This window comes from Capricornis sumatraensis, chromosome 10 (genome assembly GCF_032405125.1).
Source record: "Capricornis sumatraensis isolate serow.1 chromosome 10, serow.2, whole genome shotgun sequence".
Taxonomy (NCBI): domain Eukaryota; kingdom Metazoa; phylum Chordata; class Mammalia; order Artiodactyla; family Bovidae; genus Capricornis; species Capricornis sumatraensis.
The window spans coordinates 92,142,470-92,169,630 of record NC_091078.1 but is presented as its reverse complement, the minus strand read 5'-3'; the positions used below and the strand labels follow the sequence as shown (position 1 = coordinate 92,169,630).

At 39.3% G+C, this 27,161-nt stretch overlaps 1 protein-coding gene across 1 annotated transcript in view; it reads left to right on the top strand.

Moving 5' to 3' along the window:
• Positions 1-27,161, top strand: part of CACNA2D3 (calcium voltage-gated channel auxiliary subunit alpha2delta 3) — an 875,864-nt gene that overhangs the window by 265,526 nt on the left and 583,177 nt on the right. The window contains exon 4 of the mRNA XM_068982393.1: positions 22,036-22,095. Coding sequence (XP_068838494.1) covers positions 22,036-22,095 — 60 coding nt within the window. The remainder of the gene's footprint in view (positions 1-22,035; positions 22,096-27,161) is intronic.

Here is a 27,161-nt window from a genome sequence, read left to right as displayed (position 1 = left end):
CTGGCCTTTGTGACACTCTTCTGCTCCTTCCATGTCCCTAACTCTGTGAAGCATTGCCTACCATCTGCAGAGTTTTGATGCCTCCGGCCTTTACCTCTGCTAGTGGTGTGTCCTGTGACTCCCCACCCACTGTCTGACTACTGCTTATAATGTTAGTTATCATCGAAGTGAAAAACATTATTGATGATTTTCATGGAGTACCTGCATATTAAAAATTCTATTAGACAGCATTAAGTAAGTGGTTTGTCTTAGTGAAATATTGGTAAATGAAGGAAATTATATAAGGTGCAAGATATTATTAGAATACCTGGACACGAGTTGGTATTCTTTTTTTGATTTTGTATTAATGGGTGTTATTTTAGTGCTTATGTGAAAGATATCAAATCTGAATTACATATAATGTTCATCATATTAAATAGCAGTGATTTGATAACATATTTATCTCCTTTACTATTTTGTGCAGTCTTTGAGGAGGACTGTGTCTCATTAATCTTTACTTACTAAATAATATTTGAACTTAACTTCTTTTGAGAGAGAGACAGACAGAGAGGGAGAGAAAACCAAGATGAGTCCCTGATTGCTTCTGGTTCATATAAGCTTTGTTTTCAGCATATAACCAGCATATCTGATATATCCAGTTTAATAATCAGCATATGTGTCCTGAAGTTAATATTCAGGTGTATTTCCATTTTTGTTTTACTTGATATGCTAATCACTCTCCCTACTTCATCTCATCCCCTGTGAAAGCTTAGTGAACATAAAAGAAAAAATCATTTTTGATACATCTTTTTAGATATGTGTACATATGATATATCAATACTCCACAGTTATAGAAGGTCACTGAAAAGATTGTCTTATTATTTTCTCCTGACCTAAGACTTTACAAAGGAACATTTTTCTTTTTAAGGAAACCTATTAAATAATTTATAGACACAAATCTTTTTAAAAAATACTGATAGAGAATAAGACTAAGTTCTATTGTTAGGTGTGATTAAGCTTGACAGTGATGGGGCCTGTATGTCCTGGGGCCCATCTGCGTGGTGTCCAGTGCTCTACACACTGCTTCAGTTCATTGGAATGGGCGAACCAAAGCCCTTTGCTTTCTCGTATCTCTTCCCCTTTGCTCCGTTGCCATCCCCAGTGGTCCCTGGCCCCTAGTTGACTTGGATCACTCTTCCTCTAGCATCTCTTTGAACTGATTCAGGATGAAGTGAAGTGCTCACACAGATTTGTCCAGGCTTCTACCCCACCCTGGTTCCAGCTATGCAGTGTCCTTGCCTGCCTGCCCAGACTGATGTGCCCTCCATTCCCAAAACTGCACCTTGGCCTTTCACAGCTTTTCCCATTTAAGATGTCTGCCTTCTTTACTTGGAACCTGCCTAAATTTTACACCTCTTAAAGTTAGTTCAGAATTCATCTCCAGTTTCTTTTTTTTTTTTTAATTTCTCCAGGTATTTTATTCTATTTATTTATTTTTAATTTTTATTTTTACTTTATTTTACTTTACAATACTGTATTGGTTTTGCCATACATTGACATGAATCCACCATGGGTGTACATGAGTTCCCAATCCTGAACTCCCCTCCCACCTCCCACCCCATATCATCTCTCTGGATCATCCCTGTGCACCAGCCCCAAGCATCCTGTATCCTGTATCGAACATAGACTGGTGATTCATTTCTTACATGATAATATATGTGTTTCAGTGCCATTCTCCCAAATCATCCCACCCTCTCCCTCTCCTTCAGAGTCCAAAAGTCCGTTCTATACATCTGTGTCTCTTTTGTTGTCTTGCATACAGGGTTATCATTACCATCTTTCTAAATTCCATATGTATGTGTTGGTATACTGTATAGGTGTTTTTCTTTCTGGCTTACTTCACTCTGTATAATCGGTTCCAGTTTCATCCATCTCATTAGAACTGATTCAAATGTATTCTTTTTAATGGCTGAGTAATACTCCATTGTGTATATGTACCACAGCTTTCTTATCCATTCATTTGCTGATGGACATCTAGGTTGTTTCCATGTCCTGGCTATTATAAACAGTGCTGCAACGAACATTGGGGCACATGTGTCTCTTTCAATTCTGGTTTCCTCAGTGTGTATGCCCAGCAGACATTTCTCCAAAGAAGACGTACGGATGGCTAACAAACACATAAAAAGATGCTCAACATCACTCATTATCAGAGAAATGCAAATCAAGACCACAATGAGGTACCATTTCACACCAGTCAGAATGGCTGCGATCCAAAAGTCTGCAAGCAATAAATGCTGGAGAGGGTGTGGAGAAAAGGGAACCCTCTTAACACTGTTGGTGGGAATGCAAACTAGTACAGCCACTATGGAGAACAGTGTGGAGATTCCTTAATAAATTGCAAATAGAACTGCCATCTCCAGTTTCTTGGTGGTCTCAGAAGTTGGGTATCATCACTCCATTAATCTCTTACAGCTCTTATTAACTGGAGACAGTATTTGAAATCTGGCAAATAGCATTGCTGCTGCTGCTAAGTCACTTCAGTCATGTCCGACTCTGTGCGACCCCATAGACGGCAGCCCACCAGGCTCCGCTGTCCCTGGGATTCTCCAGGCAAGAACACTGGAGTGGGCTGCCATTTCCTTCTCCAATGCAGGAAAGTGAAAAGTGAAAGTGAAGTCACTGAGTCGTTTCCAACTCTCAGCGACCCCATGGACTGCAGCCTACCAGGCTCCTCCATCTATGGGAGTTTCCAGGCAAGAGTACTGGAGTGGGGTGCCATTGCCTTCTCCGGCAAATAGCATTAGGGATTGTTATTTATTATTGCAAGAATACCACAAATTCTTAGAGGGCAGAAACTACCATAAATATTTTGTAGGTCTTTTCAGTGTCTGGCCCTGTTTTCTGTATATAGTTGATGCTTAATAAATATTTGTTGACTAACTGGTTTAATGTTCCTTAAGAGCAAATGTTCTAAATTAATTTAATAATAGAGGTTTTATTTCACTTTTTCTTCTTTATGTTTCATACAAAAAAGGAGAAAATCTATTTGGAGTGCAACGAGATATAAATAAATAGTAATACATTATTATAAGCCTTCCAAAATGTTGTTGCCAGTCTATGAGCTTTTCCTCCATTGGTGTTTACTTTCTCAAGAAGCAAGAAATATTTTAGTTAGCATTATGTGTTTGATAACTCTGTATTGACCTAGAATCCTGCTAGGTGTATGTGCACGCTAAGATACTTCAGTCATTTCTGACTCGTTGTGACTGTAGCCTGCCAGGGTTCTCTGTCCATGAGATCCTCCAGATAAGAATACTAGAGTGGGTTGCCGTGCCCTCCTCCAGGGGATCTTCCTGACTCAAGGATCATACCCACGTCACCTGTAGCTCCTTCATTGCAGGCAGATTCTTTATCACTGAGCCACTGGGGAAGCCTCTCCTAGGTACCATCAATTTTAATTTCTAGATTGCTGTGGTTGAATGTTCACACTAGAACACACTTCCAAGGATCACTTTATATACATAAGCATTTTTATCTCAATAATATTTATTATTTCTTGTCACAGTTATTGCAACTGATAATATTTTAACTAGTTGATCTGAAATGCACTGTTGTGCTAAAGGTGCATAAGAGATCCTAATTGAGAGCCAAGTAAATAAGTAAGTCTTTAAAGGAGATTTAAATCTCTTCACAGACTTGTCCAATGTCATAGTTGGAAAGCAAGAACTTTCCCACTGTTAATGGTGATTGGCAGTCACAGGTCATGTTTTATGAAGACGGGTTATACTCACTAGTCTGGCAGATGTCATGGAGTCATTTGTGCTTTGAGGAACATCAGACAGTAATGCATATTTAATTCCATCCTAATGTACAAAGACAGTGTTTTTTGGTGATAGTTTTATTGAAATATAATTTATATACCATGCAGTTTATCTGTATGAAGTATAAATTCACTCTGAATTTTAGCATATATGTATTTATATATTAGTATATATGTTAAATATATATACTAAATCTGTATATTAAATATATAGTATATATTAAATGTTATATAAATTAATTTAATAATACTAAAGATATTCAACATTTATATTAAATCTCATATATATTTATATATATTTAGTAAATATATTAAATCTTAAATATTTGCAGTTGTAAAACTATCACCACAAGTAAGTTTAGAACAATTTCATTATCCTGGAAAGAAACCCAATAACTTTAGCTCCTGTCCTTCAATTTTACCATCCTCCCCAGCGCTGCATCTGGTAATTTGCTTTCTGTTTCTGTGAATTTCCCTTTTTTTGAACATTTCATATACATGAGATCATATAATATGTGATTTTGTGTGACTGACTCCTTTCACGTAGGCTACTATTTTCAAGCTCCATCTGTGTTATATACTGATGTACTTCATTTCTCTATTGCAGACTAATATTCCATTGTATGGATATACTGCATTTGTTTATCCATTCATCGGCTCTTGGGCTTTAGGGTTATTTCCACTTTGGGGCCGTTATGAAAAGCACAGTTATGAACATCTGTGTGTAAGTTTTTGTGTAAACTTGATTTTTCATTTTTCTTGAAAAATGAAAGAGTGGAATTCTGGGTTGTATGGTAAGTCTGTGTTTAACCTTTTAGTAACTGCCAGATTGTTTTCCAAAATAGATGTATTATTTTACATTACTGAGAACACTTTTACTGTGAGAAAATAGATCACATTATAGATAAAAGGGTTTCTACATTTATAGACTTGTGAGTATATTAATTAACATTTCTGAGTTTCTCTCGTTGATGTTGTAACAATCTTCACCTCAGTTCGGTTGCTTAGTCGTGTCTGACTCTTTACAACACCATGGACTGCAGCACGCCAGGCTTCCCTGTCCATCACCAACTCCCTGAGATTCCTCAAACTCATGTCCATTGAGTCATTGATACCATCCAACCATCTCATTCTCTGTGGTCCCCTTCTCCTCCTGTCTTCAATCTTTCCCAGCATCAGGGTCTTTCCTAAAGAGTCAGTTTTTCGCATCAGGTGGCCAAAGCATTAGAACTTCAGCTTCAACATCAGTCCTTCCAGTGAATATTCAGGACTGATTTCCTTTAGGATTGACTGATTGGATTTCCTTGCAATATAAGGGACTCTCGAGTCTTCTCCAACACCACAGTTCAAAAGCATCAGTTCTTCAGTGCTCAGCTTTGTTTATGGTCCAACTCTCACATCAATAAATGACTACTGTAAAAAACCATAACTTTGACTATATGGACCTTTGTTTTCAAAGTAATGTCTCTGCTTTGTAATATGCTGTCTAGGTTTGTCATAGTTTTTCTTCCAAGGATCAAGCATCTTTTAATTTCATGGCTGCAGTCACCATCTGTAGTGATTTTGGAGCCCAAGAAAATAAAGTCTCTCACTGTTTCCATTGTTTCCCCATCTATTTGCCATGAAGTGATGGGATTGGATGCCATGATCTTAGTTTTCTGAATGTTGAGTTTTAAGCCAGCCTTTTCACCCTCCTTTTTCACTTTGATCAAGAGGCTGTTTAGTTCTTCTTCACTTTCTGCCATAAGGGTGGTGTCATCTGCGTATCTGAGGTTAATGATATTTCTCCCGGCAATTTTGATTCCAGCTTTGCTTCATCCAGCCAGTCATTTCTCATGATGTACTCCGCATATAAGTTAAATAAGTAGGGTGACAATATATAGCCTTGACGTACTCCTTCCTTGACTTGGAACCAGTCCGTTGTTCCATGTCCCATTCTAATGTTGCTTCTTGACCTGCATTAAGACTTCCCTGTGGCTCAGATGGTAAAGTGTCTGCCTACAATGTGGGAGACCCAGGTTCGATCCCTGGATTGGGAAGATCCCCAGGAGAAGAAAATGGCAACCCATTCCAATACCCTTGCCTGGAAAATCCCATGGACAGAGCAGCCTGGTAGGCAACAGTCCATGGGGTCGCAAAGAGTCGGACACGACTGAACGACTTCGCTTCCCTTTTTCCTTTCCTGACCTGCATAAAGATTTCTCAGGAGGCAGGTAAGGTGATCTGGTATTCCCATCTCTTGAAGAATTTGCCACAGTTTGTTGTGATCCACACAATAAAAGACTTTGGCATAGTCAGTAAAGCAAAAGTAGGTATTTTTCTGGAACTCTCTTGCATTTTCCATGATCCAACAGATGTTGGCAATTTGATCTCTGGTTCCTCTGCCTTTTCTAAATCTGGCTTGAACATCTGGAAGTTTTCAGTTCACATACTGTTGAGCCTTGCTTGGAGAATTTTGAGCATTGCTTTGTTAGTGTGTGAGATGAGTACAATTGTGCAGTAGTTTGAACGTTCTTTGGCATTGCCTTTCTTTGAGATTGGAATGAAAATTGATCGTTTCCAGTCCTGTGGCCACTGCTAAGTTTTCCAAATTTGCTGGCATATTGAGTGCAGCACTTACACAGCATCATCTTTTAGGATTTCAAGTTGCTCAGCTGGAATTTCATCACCTCCAGTAACTTTGTTTGTAGTGATGCTTCCTAAGGCCCACTTGATTTCGTATTCCAGGATGTCTGGCTCTAGGTGAGTGATCACACTGTCATGGTTATCTGGGTCATTAAGATCTTTTTATGTATTTCTGTGTATGCTGCCACCTCTTCTTAATATCTTCTCCTTCTGTTAGGTCCATACCATTTCTGTCCTTTATTGAGCCCATCTTTGCATGAAGTGGTCCCTTGGTATCTCTAATTTTCTTGAAGAGATCTCTAGTCTTTCCCATTCCACTGTTTTCCTCTATTTTTTGCATTGGTCACTTAGGAAGGCTTTCTGAACTCTCCTTGCTATTCTTTGGAACTCTGCATTCAGATGGCAATGTCTTGCCTTTTCTCTTTTGCCTTTTGCTTCTCTTCTTTTCTTGGCTGTTTGTAAGACCTCCTCAGACAACCATTTTGTGTTTTTACAGTTCCTTTTCTTGGGGGTGGTTTTGATCACCGCCTCCTGTACAATGTCATGAACCTTCCTCCATAGTTCTTCAGGCACTCTATCAGGTCTAATCCCTTGAATATATTTGTCACTTCCAGTGTATAATTGTAAGAGATTAGATTTAGGTCATACCTGAATGGTCTAGTGGTTTTCCCTACTTTCTTCAGTTTAAGTCTGAATTTGGCAATAAGGAGTTCATGATCTGAGCCACAGTCAGCTCCTGGTCTTGTTTTTGCTGACTGTATAGGGCTTCTCCATCTGTGGCTGCAAAGAATATAATCAGTGATTTCGAGATTGATTATCTGGTGATGTCCACGTGTTGAGTCATCTCTTGTGTTTTTGGAAAAGGCTGTTTGCTATATTGTTTCTTGTGTTGTTTGAAGAGGGTGTTTACTAACAACTTCATTGAGGTATAACTTATATCACATTGTGTATGCATTTTCATCACTTCAATAAGATCTCTCCTCCATTTACATTTATTTGATCTATACCTCCTCATTTAATTTGTTGGCTCATGTGGTAGCCAAGCTAAAGGGCTGAGAATACTTTATGGCTAACATAAAGTTGCAGAGAAGGCAATGGCACCCCACTCCAGTACTCTTGCCTGGAAAATTCCGTGGATGGAGGAGCCTGGTGGGCTGCAGTCCATGGGGTCGCTAAGAGTTGGACACGACTGAGCGACTTCACTTTCACTTTTCACTTTCCTGCATTGGAGAAGGAAATGGCAACCCACTGCAGTGTTCTTGCCTGGAGAATCCCAGGGATGGGGGAGCCTTGTGGGCTGCTGTCTATGGGCTTGCACAGAGTTAGACATGACTAAAGCGACTTAGCAGCAGCAGCAGCAACATAAAGTTGAGAAATGTCTATAAACAAATTTTTTCAAGTTTGAGTAGGTTCATAAACTCATACTCCAATTTTGTAATACCGATAGCTCTGAAAGTTGAAACGTTTTTCATAACTCATTTGGTGGAAATGAATGGAATTAACAGGTGGTTATGTATAATATTTATTTGTTCTCCTTAATGTGAATAATCATATGTCTTATTATAGAAATATTAATATTTGATTACGGGGTACTTCCTCAGCCCTCACTGGGGGTGATTTGTAACAAATATGTGATATGTATATCATTTTACCTTTCTAAAATTCAAATAATCCTGAACTGGGCACACCTGGCACCACAGGTTTCAGATTCTGGATCTGTGTTTGAGTTAAGTAGCCAGCACCTCAGAGCCTGTGCACTTGCTGTTTCTCCTTCTGGGTAGCTCTTAGCCTAGATAGCCTCTGGGCTCCTTCTTGTTATTGAGGTACATGTTGATTTTGTGGGAATCTCTTTTCTGAGCACCGCAAACGTTCCTGCCCCTGTCACTTTCTACCATGCCACCTTGTTTTATATAATCTTATGACCCTCATTCTTACCTGATGTGACCTATGGCATCTGTTTCCTTGTTTGCATCTGTTCTCTTTGTCTCTTTCAACATAAGCCAATGAAGGCCGGGGTCCTGTCTGTTGGTTCATGCTCAGGAGGCACTGACGGTGCAGTGGGAGGACTGTGTTTTCCAGATGCAGCATCCTGTTCCTGCTCAGTGTCTTGCTCCTACTGAGCTGATTCTGCTCGGCTCCCCACGGGGATCAAGTGAAACTTGGCCTAAAGGACACGTGTGAGCAGCTGCTCTCAGACCACGTAAGATTACTGCCTCTCCCATCACATCAAAAACTAGATGTTTGGTCTTGACTCTTGTGCAAAATCCTTGTCACCATGGAGATGAGTTCTCTAAAAGGTCTGCACGCCTGAAAGGGAAGATCACTGAGCTGTGAGAGATAATAGGTAATGGTCACCCATCAGATTGTGTTTTTTTTTCCCTCAATGATAGATTTGCATCCCTGTTTTGGGGCATGATAAAAGTTGTGATCAGTCTGTTTTTTTTTTTTTTTTTGTCAGATAATTAGATGGCAGGCACTGTTTCTGATGTAAAAGATATGAGGGTGTATCATTTCCTCCAGTCTAGCTCTTATGCCTCTTTCTACCTGGTTTTGAAGCTTAATACTCATGACAGTCAAGATCCAATCAAGACATCATGTCATCAGTTTATTTGTTTGTTAGACTTAAGTCTTTTCTTAAGGACCAGTTGAGGCAGCTGCTAGTGGCCATGGTTCCAAGGATCCATGTCACTATAGAGGGTGTTCACATTGGCACTGATGATCCAAGTGTTTATAGCAGTTTAGCCAAGTGGGAGTGTCCTGAGTTTCTTTGTTGGGGGAAGGAATCAAGCCATTTTTCTGAAGGGCCTTGGGGAAGGGTCAAAAGACTGGGAGGATCATGAAATCCAGCATCCTTTTCCCAGCCAGGATCTCCCCATCTTCACAGTCACTGGAAAATGAGTGTCATTCTTAACACTGTAACTCATTTTCTGGATCACTTTGGGGTAGTCCCTTCACCTTCTAAAACTGTTTCTCATCTGTGTGATAAGGATAGTTCCCCAAGGGCTTATTGTAAAGCTTAAGTGGGCAAACAGTGTAAAGTGCTTGGCCCAAAGAAGGGCCTCTGTTGTATTCATTCCCATCTTCTGTGTCTTCGTCGAACTCTTAATTTGCTCAAAATAATTTTGCTCCTTTAGACTATTAAAGGGAATTTAAAGCCCACTAAAGTCCAAATGTATTTCCTGAAACTGCATAGACTTGCTGAGATTTAATGGCTTTGGATTCACAGAGTGGACATTTTATGTGGCTGAATTTACTACTGCTCTGTGTGGCTAGGGTCTGTGTGTCTGGAGAAAGGTAAACGTAGACTGTCAGTGTGTTGTCCATTTTGTTTGAGTCCTATAAGAGCATCAAAAAGTTACAAGATTCCAAACTGAAGGGCCTGACCAATCAGGAGGGAGTTTGTGTGAGCAAAGCATGATGAATGTCAAAAGCAGGTCGATGGTACTTTCCTAGCAGTCCAATGTTTAAGACTTCACCTTCCAATGCAGCCAGTGCGGATTCAATCCTTGGTCAGATATCTAAGATCCCATATGCCTCATGGCCAAAGAAACCAAAAGGTAAAACAGAAGCAATATTGTAACAAGCTCAATAAAGACTAAAAAATGTTCCACATCAAAAAAAAAAAAAAAAAAAAGCAAGCCTGGTATACAAATGAATTTCATAAACATTTGAAAGAATTTAAGTTTTTGGTCTTAGTTTACTTTTTGGTACTGTGGAATCAGTCCTTTGTTAGTTCTGTCTTTTCTTCATTAAAAAAAAAATCCTCCAATCTTTTACCACTAGCATGTGTTCATATATCTGCTTACTTGATTGTCATTTTGAAATAAAGTTATAATTAAAAGTTGACAGAGGAGAAAGAGAGTTGAAGCAGAGAGAATAAAGTATATGAATACCTTTCTATAAAATTCAAATCTGTGTAATTTCAGTTCATTACCTGGGCATTAAAAAAGGGAAAGCCAGCTTATCCTTTAAGCTGGCTTCTCATCCTTGGAATTTTAAAATGGTAAGCCTGATTCCAAACAGTGAAAATGTCATTCCTTGAATACAAAAGGGGCATATAAGAATTAGAAGGGAAAGAGAACAGAAGATGAGTTGAAGGCACACACACTTAATTCAGAACCAGCCCCATGGTTTACTCAGCTTCCAATGGACTTAAAAGCTCATATATAGCTTTTGTATGGCTCATATATAGACAGGATCCTGCCTCCAGGATTGCTCCCCTTGCTGCCCAGTATCTTAAGTTGAAGCAGTCATTTTTGGGGAAAGTATCAGGCAGGGTTTAGAATGCTGGCTTCAGGATCTTATTTCTTTTGCTGGAGGAGGGCATTTTCTGAGCACACTGAAGCAAGGGACTTACATAAAATGATTGGGGACCAAGATCATGGGAATGGTCTTATTTTTCACTATTTATTCTTGATTTCATTTTAAGTCAGCTTCACACATATGTATGTGTGGTTGACTTTACTTTAGAAAAGTAAAAGCCAACTTGGTCTGATAACTCAAGGTCCTTCAAAAGTCAAGAGGGACCCAGGCCATTTTCATTTTTCAAGGTTCCCAGTCTGTTAAGAAATGTTGTTGTTGATCACTCATATCCGACTCTTTGCAACCCCATGGACTGCAGCACTCCAGCCTTCCCTGTCTTTCACTGTCTCCCAGAGTTTGCTCAAACTCAGGACCATCGAGTCGGTGATGCCATCCAACCATCTCATCCTCTGTCGCCCCCTTTGTCCTCCTGCCCTCAATCTTTCCCAGCATCAGTGTTTTCTACTGAATCAGCTCTTCTCATCAGGTGGCCAAAGTAATGGAGCTTCAGCTTCAATATCAGTCCTTCCAATGAATGTTGAGGGTTGATTTCCTAAAATTGACTTGTTTGATCTCCTTGCAGTTCAAGGGGCTCTCAAGAGTTTTCTCCAGCACCACAATTTGAAGGCATCAATTCTTTGACACTCAGCTTCTTTATGGTCCAACTCTCACATCCATACATGACTACTGGAAAAACCATAGCTTTGACTAGACGGACCTAATGACAAAACAGAGTTGAGAACAAGGGTATATTTTAAATATTTGCATTTAACACATTACTGTTTTTTTTTTTTTTTAAGCAGAGAGTGCTTCTACAATGTGATTGAGTTTTTCCTGAGAAGTAAAGGATACAGTAAGAAAAATTATATGCACCATAGGCTGTGTGGTCCAGGAAAGAGGTGCATCTTCTTCCAGTGCCGTGGTTTCTCTGTGACTATACCTGCGCTCTCTTTAGGAGATTACTGCAGGAAGTCTAAGTTTAAGGCTCTTTGAACTGGAGGCCTGCTGATGGCTTTCTGGTCCTTGGGAAGTATCTGAATACTGCCCTGACCTGAGCCTACAGGGAGCTTTTCATGACGGTTCTTGTTACTGTTTTTTGCTTATTACTGCTCACAGAGTGTGAGCATATTTTCACCTTAAAACCTTCCTTCACCCTGCATTTCTTTCCTGGTTTGCTTCAAATCTATCCCTTTCTTCCTCCTCCCTTCTTTCCTTCCAATCTAGATATAGGAGTCTAATCTATTTTTTAAATCATTGCTACCAGATTACTTTAAAGATGACTTCAGTTTCAGAACTGATCATGTTGCTTTTATGCCCAATCAGACCTCTTTGCTCCTCACCCAGACTATAGTGCACAGAACATAGTGTTCCTTGGCCTTGCTCCTTGCCCTTGCTCATTTAAACCCCACTCGCCTGCCTGTTTGTACCCTTCTCCCCACACCACTGGGCTTCCCCATTCCAAACCACCAACAGACTCTGAAGACTCATGAGGCTTCTTCCTTAGGGTCTTTGCCGCTCAGTCTCCCATCACTTCTCTTAGCCAGTTGGCTGACTTGCACTCAGCCTTTTAAACTCAAACTCACTGTCACATCATTTATGAAACCTTCCCCACACTGGTACCCCATTCCCTGGCAGAGTTATCTTACTTTGAGTTGTCATAACACCTTAAACCTCTTTGCTCTGTGGTTCTCCCATGTGTAAAGTTGGGAAAAGTGTATGTGGTTTCCTTTATAGGATGGCTGTGAGGATTAAATGGATTAATTGATTAAAGTAGTTAGAACAGTTTGGCACTGGGATAGGAAGTGTGAAACTAAATAATTTGCTGTTATCTTCTTGTGGGACCTCCTGTAGTAGCCCGCACTATACTGTCTATAATTATAAATAGTTGCTTCTCCTCAGAGCTGAACTGTGAATGTGTTGGTCATCTTCATGGCGGAGCTTTTAGTGTAATTCTTCTCATATACTTGATTATCATCAGCATTGTCTTGTTATCATCATCAACAATAATAAGAGCTGACATTAATGAACATTCATTAGGTACCAAGAACTTTTGCCCAGAGTACTCTAATGAAGTAGCTCAAGCCAGGATTCAAGTCAGGTTGTCTGACCCCAGAGCCTACTTTTGGACCAACGTAATATGTTCCCTTTCAAACTGAAGTTGCCTGGTAAACATCTGGATGGGTAGATACAAGGAGAGAATAGAAACAGAATTGAAATAGCTTTTCCCCTGCATCATATTTACATAAAAATCCATCTGAGTAGGTAAAATCTATTAGACATGGAAATTGTTCAGTATTTTTCTGTTTTCAAGGGTAAAGGGAATTTTCCTTCCCTGATTGTAGTTGGGGCCCAGGGGCGGGGAGCTGCCTGCCATGTTCGCTATCCTGTTCTGTGTCGCACCGCACCGGTACCATCCGTCAAAGGAGCTTGCTTTGGCAAACAGCTTAATTTCTGTGTTTGTGCCATTTTGAGGACATCAGTCAAAATGTTATAAAGGCCCTTGCCTCATTCCATTTTCACCCCACTGATCACAGATTTTGCTGTTGAAGCTGAAAAAAGAGTGGTGGATTCTGAAAGCCAGTCCTCAAGGAGCAGGTGCACAGCCTTGTGTTGAGAACACAGATTTTGGAGCCCTTTTCTTGGCAGCAGAATTAACTTTCACATAACCTCCATGTAACTGTGAACTTGTGTTGCTGTTCCAAGTTCTCCCCACATGGGAGCCAACCATGGGAATCATAGACTCTGGTCTTTTCTTATTCAGTCAAACAGTTCTATGCTTGAAAATTTGTCTCTTCCCCTGCCCCATTACCATGATAGCTTAATTACATTTGTGTGGAATTCTTCAGGAAATGTTTTGCATGTACGTGCTCATCAAATTCACCCATGGAAATACAGACTAAAAATGGTACCATTTCAGTTCACCGGGTAAGAAAACCAAGACTCAAAGAAGTTAAGGTTTTCACAGAGTCAAGTAGCTACTGAGTGGGAAGATCTATATTCAAACCTTTGTTCTTGGGCTCTGAGACTGTTCTAATTCTATTGAGATGTAATGTTTAAAAGGCCAAAAGCTTAGAGCCATGATTATATCATCTCCTTAGTGACCCACTCAGTTCTTATTGCTATTCTGATTACTTAATAGGTTCTCAACAAATACTTGTTAAACTAAATTGAACAGAAGTGATGGGAACTTGTTGTTACAGCCAGGATTGGAAACTCTCTGTACCATAGACATTCTCTCCAGGACTATCATCTTCTTAACTTGGCTGCACCTTATCTTATCTTTCTTATCTCAGGCAGATGCTCCCATCCTCCTTACCTAGTTGGACAGTATCCTCAATGCTCTGCCATTGTGGATTCTGGTCAAAACCTCTGAGTCAGCCCTGGAAATATATAATTAAGGGCTGGAACAAAATTTTGTTCAACATGGTCAGAGCCCTCATTGATAGGTGATTTCCACTGTGGGAAAAAGATAAGCTTATCCTTAAACCGACTTAATATCATAGCTCTTTTCACACTGGACTTATATCCTCTCAGGAAGTTAATGACAGTTCTATTGCCCATGAAAGGAAGAGTTCAGTTGTCTTAAAACTGAGGGATTCAGAGGAAACTTTATAAGGTTCATGGTTAAATAGCCTTAATTTTGATAATCCAACTCTATAAACCACTGCCAGGAGGATATCTACATAGAAGACCACATTCTAAAATGCTGGATCATTTGGAAAAACTTGCTTGGGCTGAAATATAAGACTGTCTATTTTTTCTGTCTCCTCCCAGCCGCTCTGGCCCTTGGGTAGCCTTTTGAGCAGCTTGGCTGTTTCCGTGTTCAATAGTTTTGAAAATGTTACATTTTGGCAAATGCAGCCTTAGGTGTAAAATGAGATAGCTTTGGTTTGGAAATTGGCCACTCATGTTGATAACAGTTATTAATCGAATCAGCCTCAAATTGATAACAGGTATCTCCTGTGGAAACAAAGATAATTTGTTATTGATTGTGATCCAGTCTTCTGATGTAAACTCTAGGCTTATTTTGTCTTGTAAAAGGTTGGTGTAGCCTTCTGCAGTCTGAAGGAGACAGGAAGAGATGGGGTGGAGGAAGGAAAGAAAACTCTCCCCACATGCACACCATGTGTTTACTCTATTGTTCTGTTACCTGCTTTCTCTGGAAACTTTATAGATTAGCTTTTATAATCTACTTTGAAATGTTTGCTGTTTTTAAAGCAGAAGCAATCTTTGCAGCTTTCAAGCAGAAGGTCATTTTATACAAAATGTTCATTCGTGTGCAACAAAGCTTATTTCTTGTACAGGAACAAAGAAATAATGAAGGCTCCTTAAAACTTGTTTTTCTCTAAAGGAACGATCATCTTGATAGCTGGTGATTTATATGTGCCTTTTCTATTGGAGTTGAAAAGCAAAAACATTCGTATCAATAAGGATTACTGAATATTATTAGACTCAGATATGACTTTAACTTCAGCTTCAGTGTTTCAGAGTAGGAGGGAAAGATGTCTCGGATTTCTTGTCTAGTTGGTGTCCATCTCTCCAGGTTATTCCTTTTGCCCTGATTCACTACCTGATGGTAATCCAGCCATTAATGTGGTCTTTGCATAGGTCTCTGAGATCCAACTGTTTCTAGAACAAAGTCCCCAAAGTTTTCTTGCCTCCGAAACTTTGTTTGCCATGTTTCTTTGGGCTGAACGCTCTTTTAGCAACGTCCCACTTTCCTTTAGAGCTCAACTTAAATGTAATTTTTTTTCTGGGAAGCTTCATGGCTTATTGTTACTATGATTTTTCATTTAGCTCTTTATAGGGAAATAGCTATTTTCTTTATGCATGTCCTCCACTCTCTGTAAACCACCTCATGATGTTCCATGGCTCACTGGTGGTACTAGTCCTTCAATTACTCTAGCTACAAAAGCATCAAAGGTTAATCTATACTGTTGCCTGTGTGCTTAGTCGTGCCTGACTCTGTGACCTTATGGACTATAGCCTGCCATGCTCCTCCGTCCATGGGATTCTCCAGGCAAGAACTCTGGATTGGGTTGCTATTTCTTTCTCCCATGTATCTTGTCAACCCAGGGACTGAACCCACATCTCCTGAGTCTTCTGGTGAAGTCTTTAACCACTGAGTCTCTTGGGGAGCCCTGATCTACACTGTTACGGAGTGATAAAAACTATATCCAGATTGGAGAAGAGAAGAGATTAACAACAGATGGAGTGAAAATGGAAATTTAAATATCTTACTTTTCCCCCCAACATGACAGTTCTTAAATTGTTGGTTTCTGACTCTTTATACAAGGATGGAGTGTTTAGAATTAATCCTGGGACAAATCAGTCTCATTTTGTCCAGATTCCTGGGCAGATCTTTTGATGAACTGATGGCATTTAATGAGAATAGAGATTTTTCATTTTTATTTCTAGGGTCAGTTGAGTTTGAAATCTGTGACTGTAGAGAGAACCTGGATTTCCTCTGTCCTTATCTCTTCAGGTGGTCAGTATGTCAAATTTAAGACATGATTGTAACATGGTACTAGGATAATAATCACCTGCTGTACATACTGATTGGCACAGCATTTAGCTTTTACTCCATCACACTCGTTGGCAGTCCCTAAAATAAAAGCTGCTAATCCTTTGTGTAAGGAAAGGATGAACCACATCACGCTGGGTGTGGTTGTGACAGTGATGGTTGCTTCTCTTTGATTGCCCCATTTAGCTGCTTTTCTGCAAGTTTAGCTCTTGTTGAGTTGAAGGAAGAGTCACGTGATCTTTTTTCTGATATTAAAGACAATTTAATAACTAGCACTATGTTAACATGACCACAGATTTTCCCTAGAATCCCTTCAGTTGAATTTAAGCATTATTTGAGAAAGAATTTTGTACTCATTTCAGAGAAAAGGGGCAATAAAAACCTGATATGAGCATTAAGTGTCTTTGTAAAACACAAAGTGAAATCACTAGACATATTAAATAGTTTGAAATTTTTGTTAAAATTCCTGTATCCCATGATCATAGAATTTACAAGCCAAAGCTTTTTATCTTTAACATGAGAAATAGAAATATCATTTTTCTTTGCTTTTCACGTGTTTTTTAAGAAAATCTATTGACTTATTTATTTTTGGTTGCACTAGATCTTCATTGCTGCCCTCAGACTTTCTCCAGTCGAGGTGAGTGGCGGCTACTTCTTGTCGCTGGCACCTGGGCTTCTAGTTGCGGTGGCGTCTCTTGTTGCGGAGCACAGGCTCTCGGTGCCTGGGTGTCCGTAGTGCAGGATATGGGATCATAGCTGCAGCTCAGGGGCTCTAGAGGACAGGCTCCATAGCTGCGCTTCATGGGCTTAGTTGCTCCTCGGGATGTGGAATCTTCCTGGACCAGGAATCAAATCTGTGTCCTCTGCATTCGCAGGCAGATTCTTATTCACTGTACCACCAGGGAAGTCCTACGTATGGTTTTTATGTTTCTGTTTAAAGACTTTTTGGCCATAATTGTCCCTGCTCCAGGTTTAGGGATTTTATTAAAAACTTGTTTCACTTATGCACAATTTGTTCACCTGATAGAATCAGTAGGACTCCAGTAATAAGTTACTTTGGTTGTGGAACTGTATTTTCCATTACTCTCCCCACTTTCACTGCATATTTCTTTCCATCTTTTCTCCTTTTAAGCCAAAAAAGATCTGGAACCAGAAAATGAAATACAAGTAGAACAAAAAATCATTTTCTTCTTCTGATCCAATTTTTACTTTGACTTGGTGCCCTATTTTCCCCCTTCTGGACCATGACAGAGAATGTGACATCTCCAATGTCTTTAACGCTCACCTTGATTTCAGTGTTTTCAGGGGAGGAGAGGGGAGACTGTGCATTCTGTATTGTTGAATGATATATGTGGAGTCATTGTAACAAGAAATAAGATGTGATTTTAAATGAAATGCCTTAATACCCCTGCGGTTCCCCTTGGCAGTTTTGCCTTCACCAGAGCTATAAATACTATCTATGGTCCATGGCTTCTAGCATTTTATATATATATAAAGATAACTTTCGTGTTTATTCCACTAAAAAGGAAGAGTTATTTAGAAATCGTAAAAGTCAATGTAATATGTATCAATTGATGAATTGCAGGTTTTTAGCTTCTAGGTGCTTCGTTTCAAGGCCAGGATGTATATTCTGCTATATTGTTATCATTTTTATTTAGTAAGGAAATGCTTGGTTATTAAGGGGGAAAGTGTACCTATGGACAAAACTGCTGCTTTCTCAAATCTCAATTTTGAATACCAGTCTTCAAAACCATTTTTATTTCCAGTGTGTAGTTTTAATTAAAAAAACACACAATTCTGTAGTCTCATCTGCAAAGCCAAAAAAGGAATTCATACAAGAGAAAATTAACTTATTATTAAAAAGAACACTGCCTTTCTAATAGATATGGAAAGTAACAGTTCTCCTCAGGCTAAGTGGCAGTTCCTTATATAATAACTAAAATATTAGCACATTTAAATCGATTTTCCTTGCCTGCAAGTAATAATCAAAATTATTTTAAAAACATACTTAATTTGACTTAGATGATAAGGATATTTGCTCAGAAAAGGATACTCTGGGCTATTATTTTCTGCTGGTAAGCATGAGTTGGAAGTTGAGTGGTTTTGATTTTGTTAATGATGATTCAGTTTATTTTTATTTTATTAACAATGGGAACACTGTCTCCAGGACTGCTCTGTTTTAGGTAAATTTATGGCATATGAATTCTTTCTTAAATAACATTTCTTATAATTCATTTATTTTATACTAGTGTTTTGAGAAAGATTGACAATGTTTTGTTCTTTCCAAAAGGTGTTCATGGCTCTTGATGTGCTTTTTGTCATTATCACTGTGCATAGCAACTGAGTCTATTCTTGGTGTGGGAGAGGCCGGGGGTTCCCCTGAATTCTCTCATATAATGTAGGCCTGTCTCCTGTTGGCATCAGAGTGCAGACTGGGATAACTCCATCACAAGAAGGATATGTCCTTTCAAAGTGCCCTGTTCCAAAGTACTTCCATGCTTCACATGAGACAGTATTATGTGTGGCTGCCAGTTAACTAACTTTTTTTCTGAATCATATCTCCTGAAGCTCTGTAGTGAGCATGATAGGAAAATATCTTTATGGAAACAAGAAATGTGTGAGATAAATTAAGTTAAAAAAAGGCATGCAGCAGATTTAACTTGAAAATGAACGTAAAAACCAGCCAGCAGGATTCAAATTCTCATGGACTCGACTACGCCACACAAAGAACAGTGTTCTGGCTGGTGTCAGTGGTTTGTACAGTATTATAGAATTGTTTCTAGTGTGTTATTTTCTTGTGCCCTGTGGTTTGTATTACAGTGTTTGTAGTTGAAATACATTTCATGTTATGCCATACACAGATTTTTTAAAAGATATTTTAATTAATTACTTTATTTTTGGTTGTAATGGGTCTTTGTTCCTTTGTGGGTTTTTCTCTGGTTGCAGCGAACAGAGGCTACTCTCTAGTTGCATAGCTCAGGCTTCTCATTGCAGTGTCTTCTGGTGGAGAGCTGGGGCTCCAGGGCTTGCAGGCTTCAGTAGTTGTGGCATGGGGGCTCAGCCGTTGCGGCTCCTGGGCTCTAAAACTCAGGCTCAATAGTTGTGACACATGGGCTTAGTTGCTACATTGTGGCATGTGGGATCTTCCCGGATCAGGTATCAAACCCATATCTCTTCCATTGGCAGGCGGATTATTTAGCACTGAGCCACCAGGGAAGCTCTATACACAAATTTGTTTATGGCATGTATGAGATATACATAAATATAAGTGTAAATAAAACATTATATGAAATGCATTTTATGCTATGTTGTTTCATGATAACTTCAAGTTGCCTGTTTCTTATTTGTTGGCCTATACTACTTTATTGTTTTTTGGGTTTCCAGTTCTTCACTTTTTTCAATATATCTGTCTCGTTCATTAAGAAATTTTATTTTGTTTTTATTTTTTGATCATTTGTCCATTTCATTGCAGTTCTTTTCTGGGTTCTGAAAGTGCTTAGACACCATGAGAAAACAACTTCTATGACTGTAAATACACAGTCAAAATGAATGGCTTTTTTGATATGTAAGTGTTCAAAGATGTATAATATTTATTATACATATCTTATAACAGTTTGTAAATGATTTCATGGTACATGCATATACATTCTAAATCTGTTACAATGATTAAAAAAATAAGCTCACGCAAACACAGATTTCTTCAATCACTGTCAGTCATTTATCTTTCAGGGTCCACATTGATACATTTTTAAATTGTATCAAGTCATCACAGGATGTTAATAAGCTTCATTGACCAGGATGTTTCCAAAAAGACCCAAGGCCCATTGAAAGTTGGGGCCAGTATGTCCAGTCTACATAGATAGTGTCTCTTTCTTTTTCTCTGTTTCTCATCATCTTTATTTTATGCCTGTCTCCTATAAAGTATTTTGTGTCTTATAGTGAAAAGACATCTATATATATATGTATATAGACATACACAGATTTTTAAGAAGATAAATGAGGTTGAGGAAACCTCAGAAGGTTGGTGAGGCTCATTACAAGGGGATCTGGGATGAGTGTTATTAGTAGTCAGTGGCTTTCAAACTTTAACAGCTTCTTAACCATCCAGAGAGCTTGTTAAAACAAATTGCTAGGATAATTTCCCTGTTGGTCCAGTGCCTAAGACTCTGTGCTTCCCAACACATGGGGGCCAGGTTCTATCCCTGGTTGGGGAACTAAATTCCACATGCCCACATACTGGTGCAGCCAAATAAATAAAAATAATAGATATTAAAAAAAAAAAAAAGTTTGCTGGGCTCAGCCCCAGAGCTTCTGATTCTGTAGGACTGGGATGGGACTTGAAAATGTGAGTTTCTAACAGATTCTCAGGTGAAACTGATGCTGCTGGTGGGGGGCTCCACTTTGAGAACCACTGATCTGGGATTGTCTTTTCATATGTTTGGGATGAGGAAACCGTCCCAAGAATTAGAGAGGGTAAGGGCTTGCCCAGATTTCGCAATGGTAGGGGATTGTACCTTTCCTAGAATTGGCACTGGATCTTCTGGCTCTGGCCTTGTAATATTTTCCTGGAATCTGTTCTTTGACTGAGCAGAGGAGAAGCTTCTTCCCAACTATCTGAAGAGAGAGTGGGAAACCAGATTGGCCACGCTTCCCAGTTTCCATTCTGCATGCAGCATCGTCTCTGGCTGACCTGTCAGTTTCTTTAAATGTCCTCTGGAGAGAGAAGGCTTTAGGGCTTCTACTGGTGCCCAATTTTCCCAAATATATTTCAGCCTCTGTATTCCCATGTCCAGTTTATTAATTATTTGTGGAACATTTATCTGTCAATTTGTGATCATTTAGAGATTAATCTAATGTCATAATTTTTGAAACATGACCTGTTAAACTCAGTTCTATAATATGTCAAAAAAGCAAGCTAAAGACAGCATAGGCTACAAGAATAACTGTGGGAAAAATATAAATGGTTTAATTTTTACCTGGATCTGAAGTTTTTCTTTAAAGTCAATAAAATTTCAGTGAAATATTATTTCACTAAATGAGTTTTCTGCAATATCCTGTTGCTTACATTTTCATGGTGAGAAATAACTTATTGTTGGTAACTTTAAATTAAAGAATAAATGATTGGCATTAAATGGAATTTTATAAAAATTGTTTCATAACAATGTGTATTGGCTGAATTTCATTGGCAAAGAAGAGTAACAACAATTGTGCATTTATAGTTGTTAGTTATTGATTTAATTTTAGTGATTTTCTTATTGGGATGCAGATTGTCAAGATGGCATTGATGTACCATTAACTTCAAATAAATGTTACCTGATAATTATGCACCAGAGCTGGGTGCAGAAAGAGTTGACCTTAAATGATTGAGGGAATGAAAATAAATACCATTTCCAAACCACTGGGGAAGAAAGCCCACTTAGAGTTGGACTCAGTTCAGTTCAATAAATCTTGACCATGGGCTTTCTATGCTTAAGGAATATACTTTTCTGGGTAGGTTTTGGAGTCCATATCTAGCCTCAAGAGCCAGTGTCTTTGAATTTTTATGAAAGGGATACAGAACATGTATGCATTTATGTACATGTATGATTGGATGATGAAAACAGAAACTGGATTTTGACACTGATGTTATTTTCAGCTTCGTGGGAGCGCGGGCAGCAGGTCACAGTTTCCAGGCCATGGTATGACCTGGCATTTGGGGCAATGGAGAAATGTCAGTGTTTTCACGATGTTGAGGTGGGGTCCAGGTCACACTTCTGACTCTTTGTGTTGCTTTCTGTCTTTCCAGCGTCTTGTGGAGGCTGCGGAAGAGGCACACCTGAAACATGAATTTGATGCTGACTTGCAGGTAACTGATGAGAGTTTGAGTTAAACTGCTTTTTGTGCTTGCTGCTAAAGGAGAAACACTAGGTATACTGCGAATATCAGGGTTTAGATGTTTGGGGAGAAGGCTTTTTAGAGTATGGTACAGAGTTGAAATAAATGTACCTATTTCTTAACAAGACAGGACAATGATCCTCAACCATTTTCCACTGTGTAAATTACAGGTGATAATGCATACTATGTATGTAACCAGGTTTCAGTGAACTCCTAATTCTGGGGGAGTTAATCAGTCAACTGACAGTAATCGCCAGAGCTTTCAATGATAAATTGATAAGATAGATGGCAGAATATATCAAATCCCTCTTCCATGACTGCATTTTAAGTGACTGAAAGAACATATGGATCTAACCTTGAATTTACTGTTAATTATATTTTAAAATTACATCATTCACAGACCTGGATTTGAACATCTGCTTAATAAGTTTCTTATACTGAATCTCATATCTAATCATAGCACACATGTATCTAGTTGGGAAGGATTTCAATGCTGCCATGTATATAGAAAACATAGTAAAAGGCAAGGAGTGAATTGAATAATACTTTGAGGTTCCTTTGCGTCCTTCCAGAAGGAAATTGTATCTGTATTGTCATTTTGAGTTTGTGACTTTTCCTCACTGCTGGCAAAATAAGAGTGAATCTTAACTCCTTAAGGCTGTGCTTTGCTAGAACATACATACTTCTTTTAGTGCCATGTGGTCACAATTAGGAAATACTGTTTATTTTGCCATATTTTCATTCATATGGAAAAGATAAATCTTCAAGCACAGACAAAGATGTTGATACCAAAGATAGCCTTTGACTGTGTCTCTGTCCCTGGGGTGTCCTTCTTGTCATCACTTACATCTATAATTTTTGCCTTGTGGATAAAGAATGCCCACTCAAATGGAGTAATAGAGGCAAGTTTAATAATGAGAATATTTACAAATGCGTGGTAAAAGAAACCAACAAGCAATGGTGTTATATTCTTGGGGCAAGCCACACACCTAGCCTGAAGGAGCAAGGGGAGGGAGTGATTTCTAGAACCCAGGGATGGTAGCTGTATGGAAAGGGTGCTTGGTAGATAAATGGTGAGGTGATGAAGGTGGAATCTGGGGGAAAGGATACCTCCAATAACTGTCTCTAGTCTTCTGATTTCTTGCTGTAACTCACCATTGACTGAACCTAACTGTTGGTGTAGTTGATTTGGTTCAGAGTTTCTGAGACTTTTGGTGGAGAAGGTTGAAGAATGGGTCTGGAGAGGAAACAGTCATTTTTAGTCATAACACTGAATGTATGAAGCAAATAGAACGAAGAATGCAGTTAAGCATCAGAGGCTCCAGGAAGAGGTGGGAAAAGCCTTGGGGATTGTTGGTAACACCTGGAGAGGAATGGGGCAGATAGCCCTGCTCTTTGAGCAAAGTTACAAAGGGCAGAGTCAGCTGAAAATAGCAATAAGCACCTTGTCTTCTATAGCCTTACCTGCTTGGTGGCTCCAGGAAGAACCAGGGGGCATTTGTTGGCTACATTTGTCTGAAGTGTGCCTCTCTTCAAGGATTTGAACTTCCTGGAGTGGACTGGAAGGGATTTAATGGAAGCATTAGGAAGCACCTTTGCAAGTGTGACAATTATATGGACCTTTTCAGTGCCTTGCCAAGGAAACTCTCTATCACTCCTTGGGAGTTCCAGAAGTTTTTTCAGCAATATTCTGGTTGTAATTGACAGAAAGTCAACTCAAATCAACTTAATTTGATGAGAATCTGTGAGTCCAAGCTGATAATAAATAAAAAACAATCCCCATGCTCAGTTGCTCAGTAGTGTCTGACTTTCTGCGGCCCCATGGATGGTAGCCCACCACGCTCCTCTGTCTGTGGGATTTACCAGGCAGTAATACCAGAGTGGGTTGCCATTTCCTTCTCCAGGGGATCTTCCCTACACAGGGGATCAAACCTGCATCTCTTGTATCTCCTGCTTTGGCAGGTGGATTCTTTACCATTAGCACTACCTGGGAAGCTCAAATAAACAAACAGATGGGTAAATAGACAAATACATAAATAACAGAGAAGGGAAAGCTCTTTTAGCTGTGGTCCCCAACCTTTTTGGCACCAGGGACCAGTTTAATAGAAGATCATTTTTCCACGGATGGGAGGTGGAAGGATGGTTTCGGTATGATTTAAGTGCATTGCATTTCGGGTTCATGCTTCTGTGAGAAGCTAATGCTGCTGCTGATCTGACAAGAGGCAGAGTTCAGGAGATAGCGTGAGCAGTGGGGAGCATTATCAATACAGATGGAGCTTCACTGGCTTGTCTGTTGCTCACCTATTGCTGAGCAGCCTGGTTCTTAACAGGCCATGGACCAGTACTGATCCATGGCCTGGGGGTGGGAGACCCCTGTCTTATAATTCAGCTGTGCTCATGCTCAGTCACTTAAACCATGTCTGACTCTTTGGGACCCCATAAACTATAGCCTGCCAGGCTCTTCTGTTCAAGACATTAACCTGGCAAAAATACTGGGTTTGGTTGCCATTTCCTCCTCCAGGGGATCTTCCCAACCCAGGGATTGAACCTGCAACTCCTGCATTGGCAGGTGGATTTTTTACCACTGAGCCACCTGGGAAGTCCCTAAGTAAGTACATTGTCAACTGCTGAATACAGAAAAAATGATGGCATTATAAAATTATGTTAGTAATTGCTTCAGGCAGGAATCTTCAATGGATGCTAAAATTGGCAGGTAGAAGTTTGATGAAGAACAGGACATTGATAATCTCAAAGTATCTGTCCACAAATTGCTTATTATTAATAATTACAAAGGGAAAATAGCTTTATTATGGATAATCCTGGCAGACACCATCTTAAACAGGTAATTAAAGTTAATATCAATAACGGCACAAAGAGACAAAGTGCTTTCAGATGTGATAGCCAGGAAAAATAAAATATTGCTTATGTAGACTTCTTGTCTCGAATTGATAACCTGAATCTAACTATGATAAAATATCATCAAAATTTTGACTGAGGAAAGTTAAAGGACAATAAAGATACATGACAACTGAATGCAAACACATATGATCTTAAATAAGATCTGGAACCAGAAACAAAGATTTGAATGTGGAGTGTGCTTTAGACATTAATATTGTCTCAATTTTGAACTTCTTTGTTTTGACCCCTGTATGGTGCTTAGGCAAGAGAATGTCCTTGTTCTTGAGTTTTTCTGGGTTGAACATTTGGATTCATTGGTCCCAGAGGAAGAAGTAAGTTTGTAAGAGATTGAAAAAGATTATTGGAACTCAGGACTCTTGGAAAATCAGGTGTTTAAGACTCATTTAGTCAATTTTATTTTGAGATCAGTTGTCTTCAAAAAGTAATTGGGTGAGTGAAGGAATGATTTAATTGACTTATGGGATTGTTTTTCCTTCAGGAGAGGAAAATGTTCTGTGGTTTAGTTTAACAAGAACTCTCTCTCTCCTTTTTTTGTCCTTTTGAAGCAGTTGTGATTTTCTAAGAGTGCTCTGACTTCCTTCCTATGATTGAACCCTTACAATAAAATTCTGGGGCAGCATACTGATTCCCTTGTCAAATGTGGTGATGGAAGCATGAATGCGGCATGAGCATCTCGCTCTGAAAGTATAGAGACTGAGAGATAGGTCTTTGGGTTCTTACAGCTTTTGTTCTCTTGGGAACAAAGATGATGGGCTCAGGTTTTCCTCTCCCGTTGTCATCTGTTCTGTATAAGTACAAGATGAATATCAGAGACTACAGCTGTGGTTTGAGCACAGAGTAGATGTTGAAATAATCTGTCGATATTACAGAGTGTCATTCAGTATCTGGACCATGACGGAATGTTCTCTGGGTCAGAGTAAATCACATGCGCTTGTGTGGAAAAGTGGAAGAGAGAAGACTTTGAGAAAATAGATGTGCATCCAAGAATGTATGTCTGCTTAGATGAAGGTTTTGAGGCTCTGAAACCCTGATGCTGTTACTGGCAAGTCTGTTAACAGCTTGGGTGTCGGCCCCATTGCTTTTCCTGGAATAGCAGGTCTGCCTGTGTACCGGCTCTGAGTTTATTGCTATGACGGTTCATTAGAGCTGATCAATTGTTAATCTGGGTTCCGCTGACCTCTCTCCAACCCCTGCCAGTAGATTGTTTTTATCAAAGAAATTTCAGACTACCATCTGCTCACCATGAAATAATGCTGAGGAGGTTCCCGTGCTGTTAGCTAACTAAGGAGGAGCAGAAGGAGCTGGGAGTCTGTTTTCCTACAGAAAAAAAAAAAAAAAGTGTTTTTGTGAAATTTCCTAAACTGTGCAGCTTCAGGTTCTGTAATGTTAGCCCCTATTCCCCCACCCCATTTCCAAAATGAAAAACAAATGCTGGGTCTGCCTCTTCTTTCTCTTTAGGTTGGAGTCTTCATGTCTTTGCACCATCTTGTGCTTTAAAGGTGAATAATTTGTTTTTCACTTGTAGAATTATCATTTTGTAATTTTATTTGTCATTTAATTTCCTCTTACAGTTTCTGCAGAGGTTTGACCCTTTCCTTATGGACTTACAGCTTTGACATTGATAATCCCTTCTGTAGGTCCTTAAATGTGGCACTAAATTGTTAGTTCTTCACAAAAATTATGTTGGGCAACAGGCAAAATACAGCCTTGAAAGGATGGCATATGTGAGCAACCCATAGTGCAGCGTCCTTCACACAAACCAGAGCTGCATGGGGCTGCATGGGTGCACTAGCTGGAAAGCTTTCTCATGGACACTAGTGTTGCTTTAGCCCTTGAGCTTGCTCTGCTATCGGGTGTCCTTTGGGTTCCAGACTGGCTTCTTGGTTTTGTTCTTTGTTGCCTAATATTGCCATTAGGGCACTTTTTAGTTAGAACTGATGCAAAAGGAGGCCTTGTTAAAATGGCATCTTCCCTATTTTTAATTGCATACTTTGAATTAACATAGGTTTTTAATGTAAAGCTTGTATGAGATTAAAAATTATAAGAAAGCAGTTTAATAACTTTTAATTAATTACATATGATATAATTTTAGCATTTTATTCTCATTATTTTGATGGC